Source organism: Cryphonectria parasitica (assembly GCF_011745365.1).
Source record: "Cryphonectria parasitica EP155 unplaced genomic scaffold M406scaffold_1, whole genome shotgun sequence".
NCBI classification, from domain to species: domain Eukaryota; kingdom Fungi; phylum Ascomycota; class Sordariomycetes; order Diaporthales; family Cryphonectriaceae; genus Cryphonectria; species Cryphonectria parasitica.
In genome coordinates, this window is record NW_024468909.1 from 4,003,528 (window position 1) to 4,021,133 (window position 17,606).

General features: G+C 51.0%; 5 protein-coding genes across 5 annotated transcripts; 2 read left to right on the forward strand and 3 right to left on the reverse strand.

Annotated features, from left to right (window-relative positions):
• The first annotated feature begins 2,145 nt into the window (after positions 1 to 2,145).
• On the forward strand, positions 2,146 to 3,024 carry M406DRAFT_354483 (uncharacterized protein). Its single transcript, XM_040922928.1, has one exon. It carries the CDS (start codon positions 2,245 to 2,247, stop codon positions 2,761 to 2,763), a length of 519 nt encoding a protein of 172 aa, XP_040781465.1. The 5' UTR covers positions 2,146 to 2,244; the 3' UTR covers positions 2,764 to 3,024.
• Positions 3,025 to 5,200: 2,176 nt separating this feature from the next.
• M406DRAFT_354485 (uncharacterized protein) lies at positions 5,201 to 6,343 on the reverse strand. Its single transcript, XM_040922929.1, has one exon. It carries the CDS (start codon positions 6,284 to 6,286, stop codon positions 6,116 to 6,118), a length of 171 nt encoding a protein of 56 aa, XP_040781466.1. The 5' UTR covers positions 6,287 to 6,343; the 3' UTR covers positions 5,201 to 6,115.
• Positions 6,344 to 6,433: 90 nt separating this feature from the next.
• M406DRAFT_239908 (uncharacterized protein) lies at positions 6,434 to 7,596 on the reverse strand (the record flags this gene model as incomplete). Its single annotated transcript, XM_040916103.1, has 4 exons — positions 6,434 to 6,516; positions 6,579 to 7,134; positions 7,195 to 7,473; positions 7,531 to 7,596. Coding segments are annotated over 4 exons (984 nt in total), but the record flags the coding sequence as incomplete, so codon positions are not given.
• A 277-nt stretch (positions 7,597 to 7,873) lies between these two features.
• Positions 7,874 to 9,986, reverse strand: M406DRAFT_320420 (uncharacterized protein; the record flags this gene model as incomplete). The annotated part of the gene is made up of 4 exons (XM_040919382.1): positions 9,738 to 9,986; positions 9,117 to 9,217; positions 8,741 to 8,906; positions 7,874 to 8,675 (listed from the first exon to the last, which is right to left on the reverse strand). Coding segments are annotated over exons 2-4 (940 nt in total), but the record flags the coding sequence as incomplete, so codon positions are not given.
• A 5,406-nt stretch (positions 9,987 to 15,392) lies between these two features.
• On the forward strand, positions 15,393 to 17,267 carry M406DRAFT_349263 (uncharacterized protein). The gene is made up of 2 exons (XM_040922456.1): positions 15,393 to 15,705; positions 15,832 to 17,267. Exon 2 carries the CDS (start codon positions 16,031 to 16,033, stop codon positions 16,610 to 16,612), a length of 582 nt encoding a protein of 193 aa, XP_040781469.1. The 5' UTR covers positions 15,393 to 15,705; positions 15,832 to 16,030; the 3' UTR covers positions 16,613 to 17,267.
• Positions 17,268 to 17,606: the final 339 nt, after the last annotated feature.

Consider the following 17,606-nt stretch of genomic DNA (forward strand, 5'->3'; position numbering starts at 1 on the left):
TTGTTGTTGATGAGGAAGTTGAGGAAAGGATCCTTTCTCTGGTGCCGGGCCCCCAAGGAAATGCCCCTGTTACTTGCTTCTTCCTGCCCACAATAGCAGGGCTCACACCGCCGACGAATTATACCAAACCAGGGGGCTGCAAACAATGGGTATCTCGGAGCACACAAAATCCATTGGGCAAGAGATTCACATTGTATCACTTCTACCCTACCAGAGCGGTTCCAATCCCATTCCATCCTGGCTCCGTCCTTCCGCAATATGTTCCTTCGAGATCATTTTTCTTCTCCGTGCTCCATTAATATCCCTTTCTCCTTGCGCTTATCAAGCCTTACTGATGGTTGCTAAAATTTTAGACTGATTACTACAACGGTTTAAGAAATGAATTAATATGGCCTCACTTTGGGAACGGCCCTGGGTACAATTTCCGGTAATATCATGTCGATTTTGCCCGTTGGGTTTCGGGGCGTCATCACCCGTTCCTATTCCTCTCTTTCTGAACATTCGCCTCGTTTCTCTCCCAATGTCATAAGTACTTCTACTCTGTTTTCTGTGCCGACGGGTGGGGAACGGCGGACAGGTCACCCACCTTGATCTGATTACCTTGTGGACAAATCTCGTATGCACAGCAGCAATGATGCCAAAACCCTGGGATAAAGGTGAGTGTCCGCACGTTATTTCAAGGAAAGAGCTGATAGGATGGAGCAAGGTGACTACATAGTCTTGTGAACTTGATGTGTGGCTGTAAACTGAGAATGTGGCGTGATGAACCAGACAAAAGTACCCAAGCCTGAGGGTAATATTTCACACTGGCTCATCAAGGCATTACCTCGAGCTTGCCCAAGGCTGATCAACCATGGGTAATTGGCCGCGCTATTGGTATGATCATCGCTGACAGATCATTAGGTGCCTTCCATCTTATGTCATAATACTTGGTGATCCCGACCGTTTCCAGGACTGGCCAATATTATAATGATCAATGACCATCGCCCCGGCTCTTGCGTTCCTTGTCTATGAGCTTGCTCGCAACCCACCACAGCAGGTAAAACTTTCTCAAAGAGGCAGCAATGTTGATGGTATATATTGTAAATGGGCACAGCCTCAGCATTGCGCTATTCCCAATGCCATTGTTGAAGAGACATTACAATTACACCCGCTCGTCTCAAGTCTTGCTATGAGCAGGCAGACAAGTGGATAATTACATGGGCGATGGTTCTAGGCAGATGAGGTTCCCAAAGACCACCAGATTTCTCACCCTTGAAACTCGCAGGAACGGCACAATTATACCTGTGAAAGATGGCTCTGACCGAAATTCTACTCGTTGTGACTTTGTCATTGAAGAGGTTCTCGGCACGGTATTCTCGGAAGTCGGTCATTCAAAAGGAACTCTTCCTTGCCTGTTTTAAAGAGAGATCATCAGTTCGCATCCTCGCCTGGAAGCGTCCAACCTGCATAGCACCGAGACTAGTGAAAGGCACAGCAGCCATCGAGTGAGCATCCCGGCCACTCAAGTCCCAAGAAAATGCCAGTGCGGTAGTACAGTCAGCACTTGATCTGTGGTCTTTGCACGACAAACAGAAGAACCAAAGTTGCCCAGTCAGCCAAAAAAAAAACCACGAAAACCGTTGCGACTCTATATAATATTTGTGGATACCTTGCACACGATATGCATATACTATCGATTTCGCTACGGCGTGGGCTGATTCTTACTTGTGTCTACTGCAAACCACCAGGCGCTGCCAGGCATCAGGACCAAGGGCGGGGCCACGGAGAGAAGTGCATGCATACACGACCTGCAGATGATGAATGACTGTTGGCGGAAGGATCAGAGCACTTTTGGATCCGAAATGAGTCCGAATTGTCTTATGCTGCACATAGTCAGCCGACGGAAACGACATTCATTTTCGTATTGCACAGATTTATGCATCCGTAGAGTAAGTCACAAATGCAAGTATCGTGAGCGCTTCGTGGCAAAGAGGCGGAAAGAGAAAACACCGTAACACTCAACACCGTTTTGAGATGATAATGTAACGTTTAGCAGCACAATTCAAAGACTCACAATGTATTCACAGTCTCCAAAAGTATATAAATTGCCGTCTTTCCCTCATCTATGGTCTCACATCTGTCTCTTCATCCCTTGGACAGCAGCTCTTTCTCTTTTGCTCAAGACTCTACTTGAAAAAGACAGAAAACATATCTCTACAAAACATCCCTATCTTCGTCGCCTGCTCGATCTTCTGTTCCAATATGCTCTCCACCAAGTCGATCATGGGACTTCAAGTCCTGGCCCTCTCGAGCCTCTTTGCTACCAGCATGGCCCAGACCACCACGACCACCTCGGCCAGCACCATTGTCACTCCGACGCCCACACAGCCCGAGATGGTCGACAACTGCGAGAGCTTCTACCTCGTGCAGACCAACGACACATGTGACAGCGTTGCGGCCAGGTTCGACATCGACTTTGCCGATGTCTACGATTGGAACCCCTCCGTCGGGGCGCTGTGCCCTGACATGATCCTCGGCGACTGGGTCTGCGTAGGCACGATTGGCTTCGCTCCGAGCCCCACGCCTAGCCCGATCGACGCCGACACCGTTGTGGGATGCTACACATTCTACCTCGTGGAGAGCGGCGACGACTGCTCCAAGATTGCTGACGAGACGGACATCACTCTGGAACAGTTTTATGAGTGGAACCCCAATGTCAACACCGCGACTGCTGATTGCCCCAATCTGTATCCGGGCGAATGGGTGTGTGTAGGTGCTTAAGGAGAGGCTCTCGGGTTGGCTCCCGGCAGCAATGCTCATGGAGTATCACCTCAATGGCGCGGGAGGGATGATGGACTTGGACCAGGGCAGAGCTGATCTTGAAAGATTGCAAAGTTCCTTCTTGCTCTCCCCGCGTACATTTTCTTTTTTTGATCTAGGCTAGTTGAACCAATTATCCCTACATCAGTACGTTAAAGTCGCATGAAAGCGAGCTGTAATGGCGCGAGCATCTGCCCTCACAATAAATTACAGTCCAAATCGTCATTGACTTGTTGCTCTCTGCTTATCATTCTCTTTCCCATCAATCTTCGTACATTTTGACCACTGGGTCCCCTAGCCAGGAATAATCATGCATTCCCTGCAATATTGATTTAGTAGTGTCAACAGCCACTCAGGCAGAGTGGATGCACAGAGTTCGGATCGTCTTCAGTGACGGAGGCAAGCCCAGGGCTGCTTAACTAGAATATATCATTGACTTCTTTCTAAGCTTGCTTCTCCCTCGAAGGTTCAACCGCGTTCCAATATAATCCTCTCAACATACTAATGTCACATGCAGTAAACCAGTTAGGACCGTATGAAAAGATTTTTTTTGTTAAAAAACCTCCGTCTTTCGAATTGCTTGCGATCCGGTACAGCACGTCGAGCTCTCTAGAGTTGAGTTCATGTTATAAAAAGCCTGATATATTATATTGAATAAAGATAAAATCCCAATCCTTGACGTTGCTGTTTTTTCCTGCTCAGTAGATGCATCTGAATTCTTCCATGCGTATATCGACACAACAAGCTGAGCAACCCCGACCATGAAACTCAAAAACCCGAAAAGTACTGTTAATGCAAGACCAAAAATTGCTACAGTCAAAGCATTTCTTTCTGAAGTGTGTCTCTCCACCCACGATATTATTTTATTTCCTGGGGGTGGGTTTGCAGTAATGCCTTCCAGAATTCTTAACCTGTCCCCCCAGTAATTAGATATAACCAAAATCCTTAGGTAGGATTCGAATAAACCCGTCATCTATCATAAGGTTTGGGTCAAGTTTTCGTTTTCTCACGAGCGATCGTGCAAACCTCTTTGACTTTCGGTCTATTGAGATGGGAAATAGGATGTAGTAGAGCGTCAGAAGAGTTTCTAGAAGCAGTTGAGGTGGTAGAGAGCCGCTACAAGAACAGTAATTTAGCTTTTGTTCAAGCAAATTAAGTGAGATGAGAAACTCAACTTACATCTGGACAGCATCACCGAATCCAGCAGTAAGGGGAAGCTTTGCGGTATGCCAAATCTGGGCTTTGATAAATGCTGTATGGTGAAAGATTTTAACTGTGGACGTCTGACGATCGTAGATCAAATGTTGAACAAGGTCGTTCGTCGGCATGAACCGAATTCCGTATCTCTTCTTGAGCTTCCATGCTTTCATCGAACGGTCGGAGGGTCCTGCGTGAAACGGACGTGATGTGGTAGCTGGAAAGGCACCTCGGAGGAAATCGATGAAATTCTGAGCAGCCGTCCACCTGACCGGAAAAGAATGATGCAGCTGGTAGCTATCTGAAACGTCGTCCTTTGAGGAACAGTCGATTATGAAAGCCACTTTGACAGCTATTCTCGTGGAGTACTCCTTTTCACACTCATCGGCCTCTCCGAATACCTGGCCTTGAAATGAGCTTTTGGATAAAATCGCACTCCGTCTCAAGAGTCTAATTGCTTCGATGACGTCCAAATGAGTCTTGAACACAGGGTTCTGTATAGCAACGGAGAAGATATTTCCTCGTCCAAGCAACGTCGAAGTATAGAAACGCATGAATGTTTCAAAATGCACATGGCTGGCTTTACGAGAACTTGGATGGCATAGTTCTTTGATAATAATTCTCTCGCGCTCCGAAGATGTCGGGCTAACGAGAGCCATGATAGAAAGACAATGCTGGATGGCGATGTTCCTTTCGCATATATTGACCAGAAGATCCGTTCGCCGTTCGCACGAAAGACCAAGAATTCTTTCTTTGCTCAAGCAAGGGAAGTCTCCTGTATCTATTGCCTCCAAGATACAATCTCAATTCTTGTTAAAGATTCATAGAACTCCGAATACTGGGAATATTATTACGGGATTTTAAGCTAATTTTAGGAGTGATACGGATCGATTCCAACGTGTTCATTTCTCGACTATTTGTCCTCCATACCCTTTTTCTCTCTTCGTCGATTAGATACAGTGACTGCCGCTGTATATACCCCCCCCCCTCCCCTCCGTGAATAAGAGGTGAATGAGACAGTGACAAAAAAAAAAGGATGGTGGGCCGCCGCCACCTGTGAAGGTGCCGGAAGAAGGTGTCCATCCTTCGCCCCGCAAAGCACGTATTGTTCGTTTTCGGAAGCTTGTAGGTTTACTACATACTTGTGAATTGTCGAGCCGGAAATCACGGTGAGTCGAATACGGATAGATGGACGTAAGTTGTCGGAGAATATGTCTGTCTTGGATTTGTTCATGCCAAATTGAACAAGCACTAACGCATGACTATAAGAGAGAAGGAAAAAGGAAAAATCCCGAAAGCCTTTTCCGACATACGAAAGTCCTTGTACCTATCATGCCATTCCATTCTATCCAAAACACAGTCTGAAAGTATCAACACAATCCAGTACTGCAGTAGGCAGTAGTACCAACCACGGCAAACCCTAGGAGCAGAGCCCTGGAGGCGAGAGAGACCGGGTATATTATACCAAGTCAGACAAACACATTGACTCCTCAGAAGTTTCAATATAGTTCAGCATACTGGAAAGAACAGGGAGTACGATCGAAAGAGAGAGAAAAACCAAAGTAAGTCTTCAGGCTCCTCCTAGATGCCCATAGGACGTGAAGATCAAGACCACGTATACAATCCAATCCGCCAATGACGTCCACCGAAATCAAATAGAAGGAAATAAGAACTCCATTTTAACAATGTCAAACTCCTGAGAATTTTTTTTCTTCTTCTGAGAACCCAGAAGACATTAAGGCCGTGAATTTTATCCAATACCGTCAAGACTATATCTTGCTACTACGCCTTATACCCTGGCCAAGCAATATTTCCGTGATAAGAATTCTTTTCCTTCTGTTGTCCACACCATATGGCCCGCTCAAGTGTAGCTAATGTATATCCAAGAAGTCATCGAAGGTGCGTCGTTGAATGGACCCAAGGTTAAAAAACAAGGGGTGATGAGCCCAGTAATCGATTAGAGTACAGTGGAACAGGACCAGGAGCGTTGGCTCCAGTATTTGCTCGTATCATATCCATATGTATGTCGCTGGAGGGGTGGCGGTAAATCCCCCCCATCACAAATGTTCAATCAGTCGCCCGGGGGTATCAATAAAGATGAAGGCTTTTTAATGCGTCAGATGGCTGGCTCCTGGGCCGTATCGTGTTCGGCAGTGTCGTGGAGACTAGTCTTGCTGAATTGTTCCACGATGTAACCCTCATTCTGTTCGAGGGTAGTGTCGTTAGTTTCCTGCGAGGAGCTAGTCCGTGGGCTATTGCCGCCTGTGGTGAGATCGGGAGTGGGCATCGCCGAGCCAGACTGGGAGTGAGTTTGGGATACGGCGACGCCGTTCGCTCCAGTACCAATGCTACTGACGCTTCCCTGCCTCGAGGGAGTAGAGAACTGATTGATCAGTTTCTCGAAAGACAGCCACTTATCATCGGGACGACTGGGCTTCTTCCGCGCCTCGAAGTAAGGTTTGCTCTCCTTCACGAGAGCCTCCTGCTCTGCGCCCTTCAGGCAGTGGCACAGTTTTTCTATCGGAGACAAGTTAGCATTGTGCACATCGTGCATATTATGAACCACAGCAGTAACTTACGGACGACGTAGTTGGCAAAATTGTCCTTCCACATCGCTTGCAACATGTTGCTGCCATCTTCGGCTTTGCGAGTGATGAGCCGATACATCTCGAGTCTATTGTCCTCTGTTCCGTACTCGATGCAATGCTCCATAACGTTGCTGGCGACCTTCTGCTTCGAGAAGACGAGGAACTGGTCAATGCAGAGTCGGATGACCTTGGCACGCGCTTCCTGACCTCCTTGGCGGATGACGGCCTGAACGACGTAGTTACCCCAGCTATCCGTCACCAGACGGGCAGCCACATCGTGGAACTCTTGCAGGATGAACTCCTTGTCTGCGTCCGTTCCCTTCTCGATCATTCGTTGGATCACCCTGCAGGCATATTGTTGCTGTGAGAGCTCGGAAACCCGGCCACGGACGGCGTTGTAGACGAAGTCGATGCGATCGCGGGGCAGCTTCGTGAGTAGCTTCTGAACAACATGATTGCCGTTGTCGCTCTTCATGATGCGGATGATCTCAGGCTCAAGCTCCTTCGCGAGCTCGACCTGTTGCTCAACGAGGACGTACTCTAGGGCCTGGTGGGTCCGTTAGCTTGCTTTTGTCATGTGCCTTTATTTTGTTACTTCGGTACTGACCTCCTGGACACATCTACACCCGTAGAGCTGTGTCGAGAGCTGGACCACGTGGCCCTTCATCTTGCCGGCGAGAAGCTTCTTCTGCACCATGGTCCCGTGCTCGAAAAGCTGCTGTACGACGTAGTTGCCAAACACATCCACCATCAGAGCGTTGGCATCCACCATGATCTCGTCAAATACGCGTTGCCGATCGTCGCTGTTGGCAGTGGGTATCTTCTCCTGCAGAAATCTTGAACCCTGCTGGTCGCCAGCAAATTCGACCACGCGGCCGAAGACGTTCTAGTCCAGAGTGAGCATAGAGATAAAATTTACTTAGAATACGGGAATGGAACGTACTTTGAGCTCCCATTTCCTGTTAGATTTGGAGCTTCGGCGGAAATCCTCTAGCTCCTGGCACCGGACGCCAACGGTCAGATCCTGAGGACGACCTCCTCTGGGGATCATGCCTGCAGGACCGGTGGGCGGGAAGAAGTGCTGTCCAACGGGGAAGTTGTAATTCGCGTACGGTAGGGAGAAGGCCGGCTGGATCTGCTGGATCAACTGTACGGGGATATCGGCGTAGGGGTTGTAAGTGGCGTCCAAGTAGGGAGACTGGGTCGCCTGCCTGGACAGTTGACCCTGTGATCGCTGAATCCTGTTCAGTGCGTCGAAATCCAGAGGTGCCGGCGCTGGTGTCCATGGATCAGCTTGTCGTGGCGCCCCAAAGTTGCGGGGGCTGTTCAGCGCCGACTGGTGTACGCTGTTCGCCAGCGAGTCCCTTCTGACCTCCTGCACATTGCCGTTCGCCAGGGTAAACCTGTTGTTGGGTGTGAAGTCCTGCCAGGTTCCAAGCTGCGGAGCTGCAGGTGTGCTCGCCTGCGCTGCGTTCGCTCGGGGCCCCGGGGAGCTCGCCTGGATGCGGTCCCTAAGCAGACCGGCTCTAACGCTTTCGAGGGCTGCCTGTGCTTGCTCGCTTCCTGGGTTCAGACTGTGACTCTGAGACCGAGAAGCTTGCGGCTGCTGTGCGAACGAGGTCGATGCCGCGCTCAGCGATAGTCGGGATGGGTGGCGGGAGTGGGAGCCAAGGAATCCAGGTGTCTCGGTCCCGAATTGCAGAGGCGCCTCGCTCTCAGAGTGCCGAGAGGGGGGTAAGACATCGTCAAAGGTAGAGGACAGTGTCCGTTGAAACCCCATGTAGCTCTGCTGAAAAGCATTCCCACTGTCCACCTGGGCGTTGTCGGTATAACTCGAGTAGTTTGCGGGAGCGAAGGAGGATACGAGACCGGAGTTGGCGAAAGTCGGATTCTGTGTGGTAGCGGCACGATTCGGGTTGAAGGAGGGAGAGGTATTCGAGGCGTTCTGGAGGGTGTTCTTAGGAGATGTGCTTCGTGATGCGCTTGGCCGAAAAGACTGGCTGTCTGTAGAGTTCCACGTGCTCGCTGTGGGCCTCGACCAAGGACTGCTGTCGGTAGCGCCGATGCCCTGCGCTCTCTGAGTTGAGGCTAGAGAGACTCGTCAATATGGTTTGCCTTTTATTTTTGTCCTTGCATCTGTCTACTGTACGAACCTGTTGCGCTGCTTGATTCCCTCGAGGAAAGGTTATCGGTCAGATGGTTGTTCAGCCATATATTTCCGCCGGCGCCCTGGATCCCACTGCTATTCATCCAGCTCGGAAATCGGCTGACTGCGTTTCGACCTTGCTGCGTTCGACCTTGCGAGGACTGGCCCTGGCTCTAGAATCCCATACAGCATCAGCACAATGTCGATTTGCAGACCAGACAAGAAGAGGGGGGAGGGAGGAGGCTGGCTCGCGGCGGTCCATGGGGGCATGTGGACAACTGTCGGCCGGTGCATCGATGATATTGAGGTGCGGAATCGGTTGATCGCTTCGGAAGAAGGGTTGCGGTTAAAAGGACAGTAGGGGATCATAGGGCTAGACTTACACCATTCTCCATGGCGGGCTTTTTCTTCAAAGCGGAGCTTTGTACCAGATATCCTGCAGAAGACTGGTCGGTGCGGTTTGGGATGATAAGGACAAGAAGAACTATATGCTAAGAAGAAGGTTCGCGTGAGAAAACAGATCAAGAGGGACTGTGATCGTGGTCGGCACAAAAAAAGGTTCGAGGTGCGAAAAGATGACGATGTGTATAATGGCGGGAGCCTGGAGGATGTGACGAAGGAACGATGGATTTCCCAAGAAAAGGAAGTGTCGGGTGCAGATTGGCTCATGCGCTAAGATAAAGGCATTCATTCCAGGTTCAGCTGTCAGATTTGCGTCCAAAGCAAGTCAGGTCAGGGCAGGTACTGTGTCATAGCACGCCCGCCTGGAGCCAGTGGAGTTTTCTTGGGTTTGAGTTTAGGCCTGGGGGAGCGTTAGGCGGGGCCTGCCTCCAGGAGCAGCAAAGCATTTGGCCAGGGCTAATTCAACCGCGAACCTCGGAAAGAGGGACGAGCTAGCATTCGAGGAGTTGTGCTGAGGCAATGCGTCTTTGAGAGGGGGGAGAGACTGCGCTGACTGAGACGGGCGCAGTGACTTGGAAGGGAACGATGTGTAAGATACTGACCACACTGCTCTTTTCCCCCCCTTCCTTTTATTTTCTTCCCCTCTGGTTTGGCGGGAACAGGTATCGGGTGTGGCTGACGAACAATGCGACTTGTCGTTCGAGGAAATCAGATAGGGATAAGGTTGCAGCTGGATCTTTTTGAGGGTCGCAGTCCCACACCAGGGGGACGACCTAGAATGGGGTTCGATAGTGTGTGGACGAGACACCCTAGATCGACCAGAGAGAATTGAGAGTTCAGTACCAGGAGCCCTGTGGGGAGATGGGGAAGAAAAGAAGATAGAGAGGAGGAAAAGGGTGAAGAGGGTCAGCAGTTCTCTTGGGGAAGGAGACGAGGCTCCTAGTAACAATGACGGCCGCCCGTACTAGTAGCGACGAACCCCTGACAAGAGTGCCCTTGTACTCGTTTGCCCCTCGACCCTGAACCCCAAATAAGCTCAGGATGTGTGAGAGAGACAGCAGCAGCCCTGGTCAAGTCTGTGGTGCGGCGAGCCTTTTTTTTCTTTCTTTTCTTTTCTTTCCCTTCATTCCCTTTTTTTCCCGTTGCTTTTTTCCCTTCCCCTTTATGGTATTCCGTCCCGGTTTCGTGTGGATGACAACTTTGAGAGAGAGAGAGAGAGAAAGAAAGAGAGACGAACTCACAAGACGAGGACTGCAAGCGGGTGCCAGGGAGAACGGGTTGCGCTCCTTATTTAGCGCGTTGCTAGCTGCATGTCAAGGGGGTTGTCGATCATAGGCGGACGACAGACAGTCCTCCTAGTCACGCACGACTCACACCGAAGCTGGGGGATCTCGTGTGTACCTGGACAGCTCGTAGCTGCTCGCGATATAAGAGGCCAACTCCTGTGCACAGTCTGTTGCCAGACGGCGTGAGATGAGAGACGGTGGTGAATTCGGATGACGAAGCACTTTTTTCTTCCTTTTCTTCTCTTTTTCTTGTCTGATCAGCGAGTGACAGGTGTCCAGACGTGCCCGCGGATCTGTGGGTCGGGCGCAGGTCGGGCGAAACGCTATCTGGCCCTAGTCGCTGACAAGAGGGAGCGTCGAAGCTATAGGGCTGATGCTTTTCTGATGTGCTAGCTTCCAGTCTCAAGAAGACGAGATGATGTTCGGGCGAGAAAACCGGGTGAATATAAGGATAGGATGATGATATTGGTGTTATTTTTGATGTAGGACTGCCAGCATATCCTGCTGTGTCCTGATGGGATGTTTTTGTTGTGGCAATCCGTGGGTAGTGGTGCTTAGGTCGAGAGCTTGCTCTCAGGAATGCTGTGTCGTCCAGCAACGGGCAAAGGCCGGCCAGCCAAGGGGGGGAGACCTTTTTTTTTTTTTTTTTTTTGGGCCAACCCTTTCTTTTTCTGACTGCCTAAGAATTATCCGACGCCTTCCACTAGTGCTGACAATGCCTCATGTGGGAGCCGAAATGTTGTTTGCTTTGCGTAGGGGGACGTTTGTCGGCTGCTGATGTACAATAATATATATCTACAGCGCAGATGTCATGGTCGGGGCAGAATAAATGTCCGAGCAGGCGTGGAATGGTGTAGTGCAGAATGCAATGCAGTGCAATATGCAGGAGGGGAGGCAGGATGGTTTTTGTACGATTTGGTCAGTTCTCCGGGAGATCAGATACAGATAGGGTGGATGATGGGCGGGAAAGGGCGCAGAAAGATTGAGCAGTAGGGAGAGAGAAGGAGCAAGGAGTGTGGTCTGTACGTGGTCTCTGAAGGGAGGGGCGAACGAGAGGCTAGTTATCGTATCGCCGCAGTCAACTGACGTACTACTATGGGATGCCGTACGTCCTTGTCTACGCCACAGCTGGGCCAAACATCTCCCGCCCTCCATACCGGTAACAGCATTGTTTATCTAAGCACGGGGGAGAAATGTCTCGCGCGCACGGCAGCGACAGGAATGTTGGGATGCCGCCAGCAGCCAAAATCGCAAGGGATACTCCAAACAAAAAAGAAGGCTTCCACACAGGTTCCATGCTTGAAAATCGGAGAGGCACATTATCTCTCACCTAGACCTTCTCTTATAGTACAGGGAGCGGAGGCGCTCTCCACGACGGGTTGGATCAGAATCCAGACCCAAGGCTAGTGTAGTATGAGAAACGAAGGAGACCTGGCTGCATGTGCTGCATGGCTGTATGGTGAGCAAACAATCTACGACTGGGTTTATGAGTCCAGACACTTGTCTTGAGAGAAGAAAAGCCAGCACACGCCAGTTGAGTATTGTGATCCGCAGTGCCTGCAAGCCAGCCAGCTCAGACGGCCAGGAATGTGGAGAAACATTTGCCCTGCTGCTGCTTCTTCTGCTGCTTCTTCTGCTGCTTCTTCTGCTGCCGCTGCTTGGAGTACAATTCTACAGTATGTGTACATAACATAGTATGTACAGTAATGTAGTTCAGCCTGGCGCATGAACTGTCATGCATTTCATGCCAATGGTCCTGAAAGAAGAAAGGTTGGTCGTCATGGTGGTGGTGAACCCCCCCAGTAGTGGTGTTCAGTGCCTTGTATAGTATGAAGTAGCGTGTGTTTCGAAGTCCAGCACATCCTGGCCTCCTTTCCCCTCTTTGATGCAACGCTCTTCGGAAAGCCCCGCAGTTTTGGTGGGCATTTACATAGTAGACGGTTCAGGGCCTTGAGGCTTGGTTGGGGCCCGCAGGCCTGGAGAGGGAGGGGGGGGGGGCGATCTGGCATCTGCAGCTGGGAGGTAAAATTCCCGGTAGCAGACTGCAAGTGCCCTGCGAGGGGTGCGTGGATCCTCTACCGTTGCAGCGTATGCCCATGTCCCCCCTGCCCCCCCCCGGCCCACAAGGGGAGAATGGCGCAGGTACCGAAGGGGTAATAGTAGAGGAGGGGAGGGGAGGGGCCCATTTAGAACCATTAATCAGTTACAACGCAACTGGACACGCATCCATCTCATCCACCTAACTTAATTTACTATCGTGGTATGACTTTGATCATACTGTAGTACTATGTAAATATGTGTTTTGCACTTTACAATATTCATATGTGAGTCTCCTACAAAAGGGACAAGGGAAAGGGAAAAAGCGGGTGCCTTTTTGGCGGTCATAAGACCAACCAAAACTAATGAGTTATACATAGAAAGAAACATGAAAAATAGGATCGTTCTTCGTAGGAGCGAACGGCTCGTTTACCTGTCTGACCTGAACCTGAAGGCCCAGACCCGCAAAGCAAACGACCTGCCGGGCCCTCCGGGGTTCTATTTCAAGCGCTGACAGTTGTTCGGCCCACGAGAATGTCGGGAAGCCAGTTGTTAGCCAGCCAGCCTTGTCTACTACGGGCAGAATAGAGTAACTCCTCTCTTTGAGAGACCAGAGGCCTGCAGAGCCGGGATGCAGTGGTGACGACGGTGGAGAGTCAACTTTGTTCTACCTTTTCATCGCATCATAGTACATGTTACGTACCATAGTAATATGGTCTCCTCAGGCAATATTGGCGGCCATTCCTAGGGGTCGCGGCCCTTTCCCCGCCCTTGTGTGATGTGCGACATTGAGGTGAAACATGGCCAATTGACGCTCGGACGAACCCTCCTCTTGTCACAACACGATGACGCCTCATCGGAGTCACTCCTTACTGTTTGGGTTGGTTTGCTTGGTGACATGGAGGGGGGTCGGTCTCAACAAGGAACGGGACGAGATTCAACTGCCTCTTGATCTTTCAATAATTCATGCACATTTCGTTGCGCCACATCTCGTGTGTTGCGCCGAGTCTGCTGGCCATGCTCTCTAGAGTACTAGGGCAAGCTACGGCTGGGGTCTCGACATCAGGTGGGTGGTTGGCTTCGTGATACAATCCACGCGCCCAGGCTGATTGCTTGCTCGCCCGCCAGCTCACTCACCTGCCCACAGCAGGCAGAGAGGGAGACAGAGCGTGCATGCACCGTGCTCTCTTTGTGCCTGCGCGAGTTTGTCGAATGATCACACGAGCACCGTTTCGTGTACCTCCGCCTCCTGTGCACACCGGTGGTGATCTTCCTCGTGGCAGGTTCCCCCGCCCCTTGAATTTTCCTACTGTGTGTATATCGACGAGCCCGGTTTTCGGTGCTGCTAGTGACACATGTCGTGCTAAACAAAGGGCTTTGTGAGACGTGCAAGGGGTCGCTTTCGGCTGCAGGTGCCCGATAGTGGCGAAGACAAGATCGCGGACTCATAACGTGGCAGCCCAGCCTCACCGTAGACTAGTGAGGTAGATATGACGGGAGCTCAGGTATGGGATCTCAAGGTTGCCCCCGTTAGCAAGTTGTTGAGGTAGCTCACCTTTTGAACACACGAATGACGTGGCTGCTGGCCACGAGAATGTTGCATCTGGTTGCCTGGCTTTTCGACTCTCCTCGGGGTGATTTCCACCTGCCTTGTGGCGCAAGAATGGTATGCTCAATGGGCGCAGGTAACAGTAATCGAGGGGTTCTTCCTAGCTACAGCCAGCAATGCCACCATCCTTGGGATAGCTGCACCCTTTTGGGATTGCCGTCGACGGATTGAATGAATTAAAGGCTTCGGAAGTATGATACGAGTCTGTCTCGGATGAGAGAAAGTCTGGATCTGCCGACGCCTAGACACTCGAGAAGGCGTTTCTGCAAGTGATGGCCACTCCTCTTCGAAGCAGGCGAACGATATGATTGTAGTAGGCACCATGCAGTAATGGTATGTGCCAGAACCAGGTTGCAAGCCACTGTGTCGTGTCCTGGATTCACCAAAACGCCTCACCCAACGATATGACCGTCGTAAACAAATTGCCGTGAACGTGTATGGGGGGTGACGCTTCATCACTGAACGACGAGGAGGACGAGAGACCACCACCGTATAGTATGACACGTATAGGCACGGATAAACGGATGCGGTGCTTGCTGATTTTTCTGTGTTTCTTTCTTTTGTGGGGGCGATGAGAGAAATGAGAAAAGAGAAAGGACAAAAGCTCCATGAGGAGATAACAGGCGTCTGCCCCCCCCAAAAATCATCACGATTCCGGCGCTTCGTCTATCGTGATCATTGGTGGTGGTGTCGCTTCCTTCCTCGGTGACGGATGACAACTTCGCTCTGCTACTCGGACAAAGAAAGCAAAGGAAAGACACAAAGAGGCAAGTGAAAACAATAAACAACAGCAGACGTCTCGAGATCCTCGATGCAATAGCCCCCAGGGTGAGGAGTAAAAAACCAGGGCTGTCCAAATTGGAGGATCCACCCTGGCGGGATCGAGGCTGGTGATTGGCGGTCTGTTTACTGAAGATTGAAATTGAGCGCGGGTAGAGCTCAGGGGTGGCAGCAAATCAGCGAGCTCGGTCTCGAGGATTTCTTCTCCACAGCGTGCTTTGGCGCCGTTGTGATCCCCATCTCGACCTGCATTGGGCCTGCATCCGTCGACGCATCCTCGCTCCTGCTGCCCTGCAACCTGCAGGCTCATCGTTGCATTCGGTGGCTTGTCGACTTTCCCCCGTTCTCCCACTCTCCTTTCTCGTATCCATCTTTCATTTTGGATTGGAGCCGCCCGTGGCTGCACTGTCCCGTCCAATCCAGTCCGGTCCTGGTTCCTTCCTTCCTGTGCAAGGCCTCGTCGTTCGTTATTCCTTCCCTTTCCCTCCTCCTCCTCTTTCCTTTCTCCCCTTCTCTTTTCCTTTTCCTTTCACCACCTGGTCCATCGCTGCCGGCGTCGTCAATATCACCAGCCCTCTTTCGTTCCTTCTGCACAACCAAGATACTGCTCGTACACTCCTTTATACGAGCGTGTCGATAGCCCTCACTCACTCACTCACTCATACTTCACACACAGACTTTTGTCTTTCTCTACACCCTGGCTCCGACTTCATTCTTTCAGTCGAGCCCGTCCTCTCATTTGTTCCTCGTCTTTTCTGGTTTGCAGGCTCGCCCGTGCGTATAAAACGCCGGACTACTAGTAATACTTAGTGAATATTGCTCTGTCTCCTACCACCACGAGGTCCATTTTCTGCAGAGGTAGGTGAAGCTTTCATCCCAAGATATCCATCCTATCAGCAGCCTGTTGTTTCTTTGTTTCTTTTTAAAGTTTGATCTAGGTTGGGGGAGAAAGATCGAAACCATAACTGACCGATGATCACATAGGCTCGATCATTTCCAGGCAACCCCTCGATCGTCATCCTATCCACCGTCAATCCCAGATATCGAGGATCTACCAGCAGCTTGCGGTTGCTCAAAAGAAAAACAAAAACCGAGACACTCATTTTATATTGCACCTAATAAAAAGCAATATAGCTCCGGCACAACACACACTCACATTCACACGCCATTATCAATCTTCATCATGCCTGCTATCCTTGGACAACCCCTCCAGGCCCGTGCCCCAATCAAGGTCACCCGTGGGGCCGACGATACCGGCAACACCAGCGTCATCAACCTGCTGGTCATCGTCCTGGCCGTCATCGTCGGCCTCGGCCTCGTTCTCCTGGGAATCCTGCTGGTGCTGAAGAGGGTCAGGCGTCAGAGGACGCAGGCGGCTAGCCCGCCCCGGTACAACGATGTCATTCACGAGAACAAGAATCACCACCATCTCACCATCGAGACAAAGGACGGCCGCTCCAGTGTCATACTCTACAACAAGGATGGCCGCCCCATGCTAGCAAACCCCAACTCGCCGCCTCACTCTCCTGACAACGTCCCCGAGATTCACATCACTTTCCCCGACGAGGAGGACAGCGCCAGCGGCAAGCGCAAGTCGGGTCGGGTCGTGGTCGTCCGTGTCGGTGACAATGCTGCTGTCGGTCTGGAGCCCCTGGACGAGGACCAGCTACCCGCGTACGAGAAGAACAACAACTCGCACTTCTACTCGATCGACATGGACGATATCGGTGGCCTGAGGGAGAAGGAGCGCGAGGACTACCACTAGAGATGAGCGGGTGCAAACCTCGAGCACCGCCGCTCGAGATTTCCCCAGTCATCACAACAATCCGCCGCCTTCTCTCTTTATTTCTTATTCACGACCTACTCATATCCGTGCTGGGGGCTTTGCGACTGGAGGGAAAGCCTTCACATTGTAACGACTTTTGATACCGTATTTCGATGGGGATTGGAGTTTGGAGAGATGCCCGAGTTTTGCTGCCTGCAGCCGAGATACCCTGCACGAGCTTCACCTTCATCCTGTCGACCAGTTGACCGCATTCTCCTTCGTCTTTTGGGGCGGCGCTTGTGCCAAGTTGGTGGGGGGGTGGTGGTGGTGGGAAAGGGGAGGGGGAGGACGTGTGCCAGCAAGGAAGATGAGCTGTGGTGTGGTCCACCAACAACAACATCAATGAATCTCCCGCACCCAGGCAGGCGCCCGAAGTGTTCGCGACGGTTCTACCTCGCTCATTACCATGGCTGTCTTGTTCACGGCTCGGCATTGCATCCTTTGCATCCCGTAAGGCTTCTGGATGCGGGAGGACGAATTCCATGACAAAAGCGAGCATCTGTTAGCATCGTTTTCCCCGTTCAATCATTTTGACTAGTGTGGAGTTTGTACATTCTCAATATTGTATAATCATTATTATCAGAAACCCTAGACCAACAAAGCGTCTGCCCTTTTCTACTCTTTGAGCAGTGCTCCCCTTCTAGGTTATTGATCAAATTGGATTTGGTAAATGAAAACTTTCGCATCTCCCCTGTCCCTCTTTTGTGCGCAGTGCTTCATGCTGTGTTCACTAGATACCCTTCAGTCTTACCATCTCGTGTCTTGTATCACAGTCTAGAACAACGGTTTCCTTAGTGAACCCAAAACTTGAGACGAACCCTTCCGCCGCTACCGCACATGGGTGTTACTAGGTGGAGGCTTGTAGGGGGGCACATCGTGGCAACTCTCTCTCCCCAGTTGCGGGCGAAATTCCCCGATACGAGATTGCTGACCG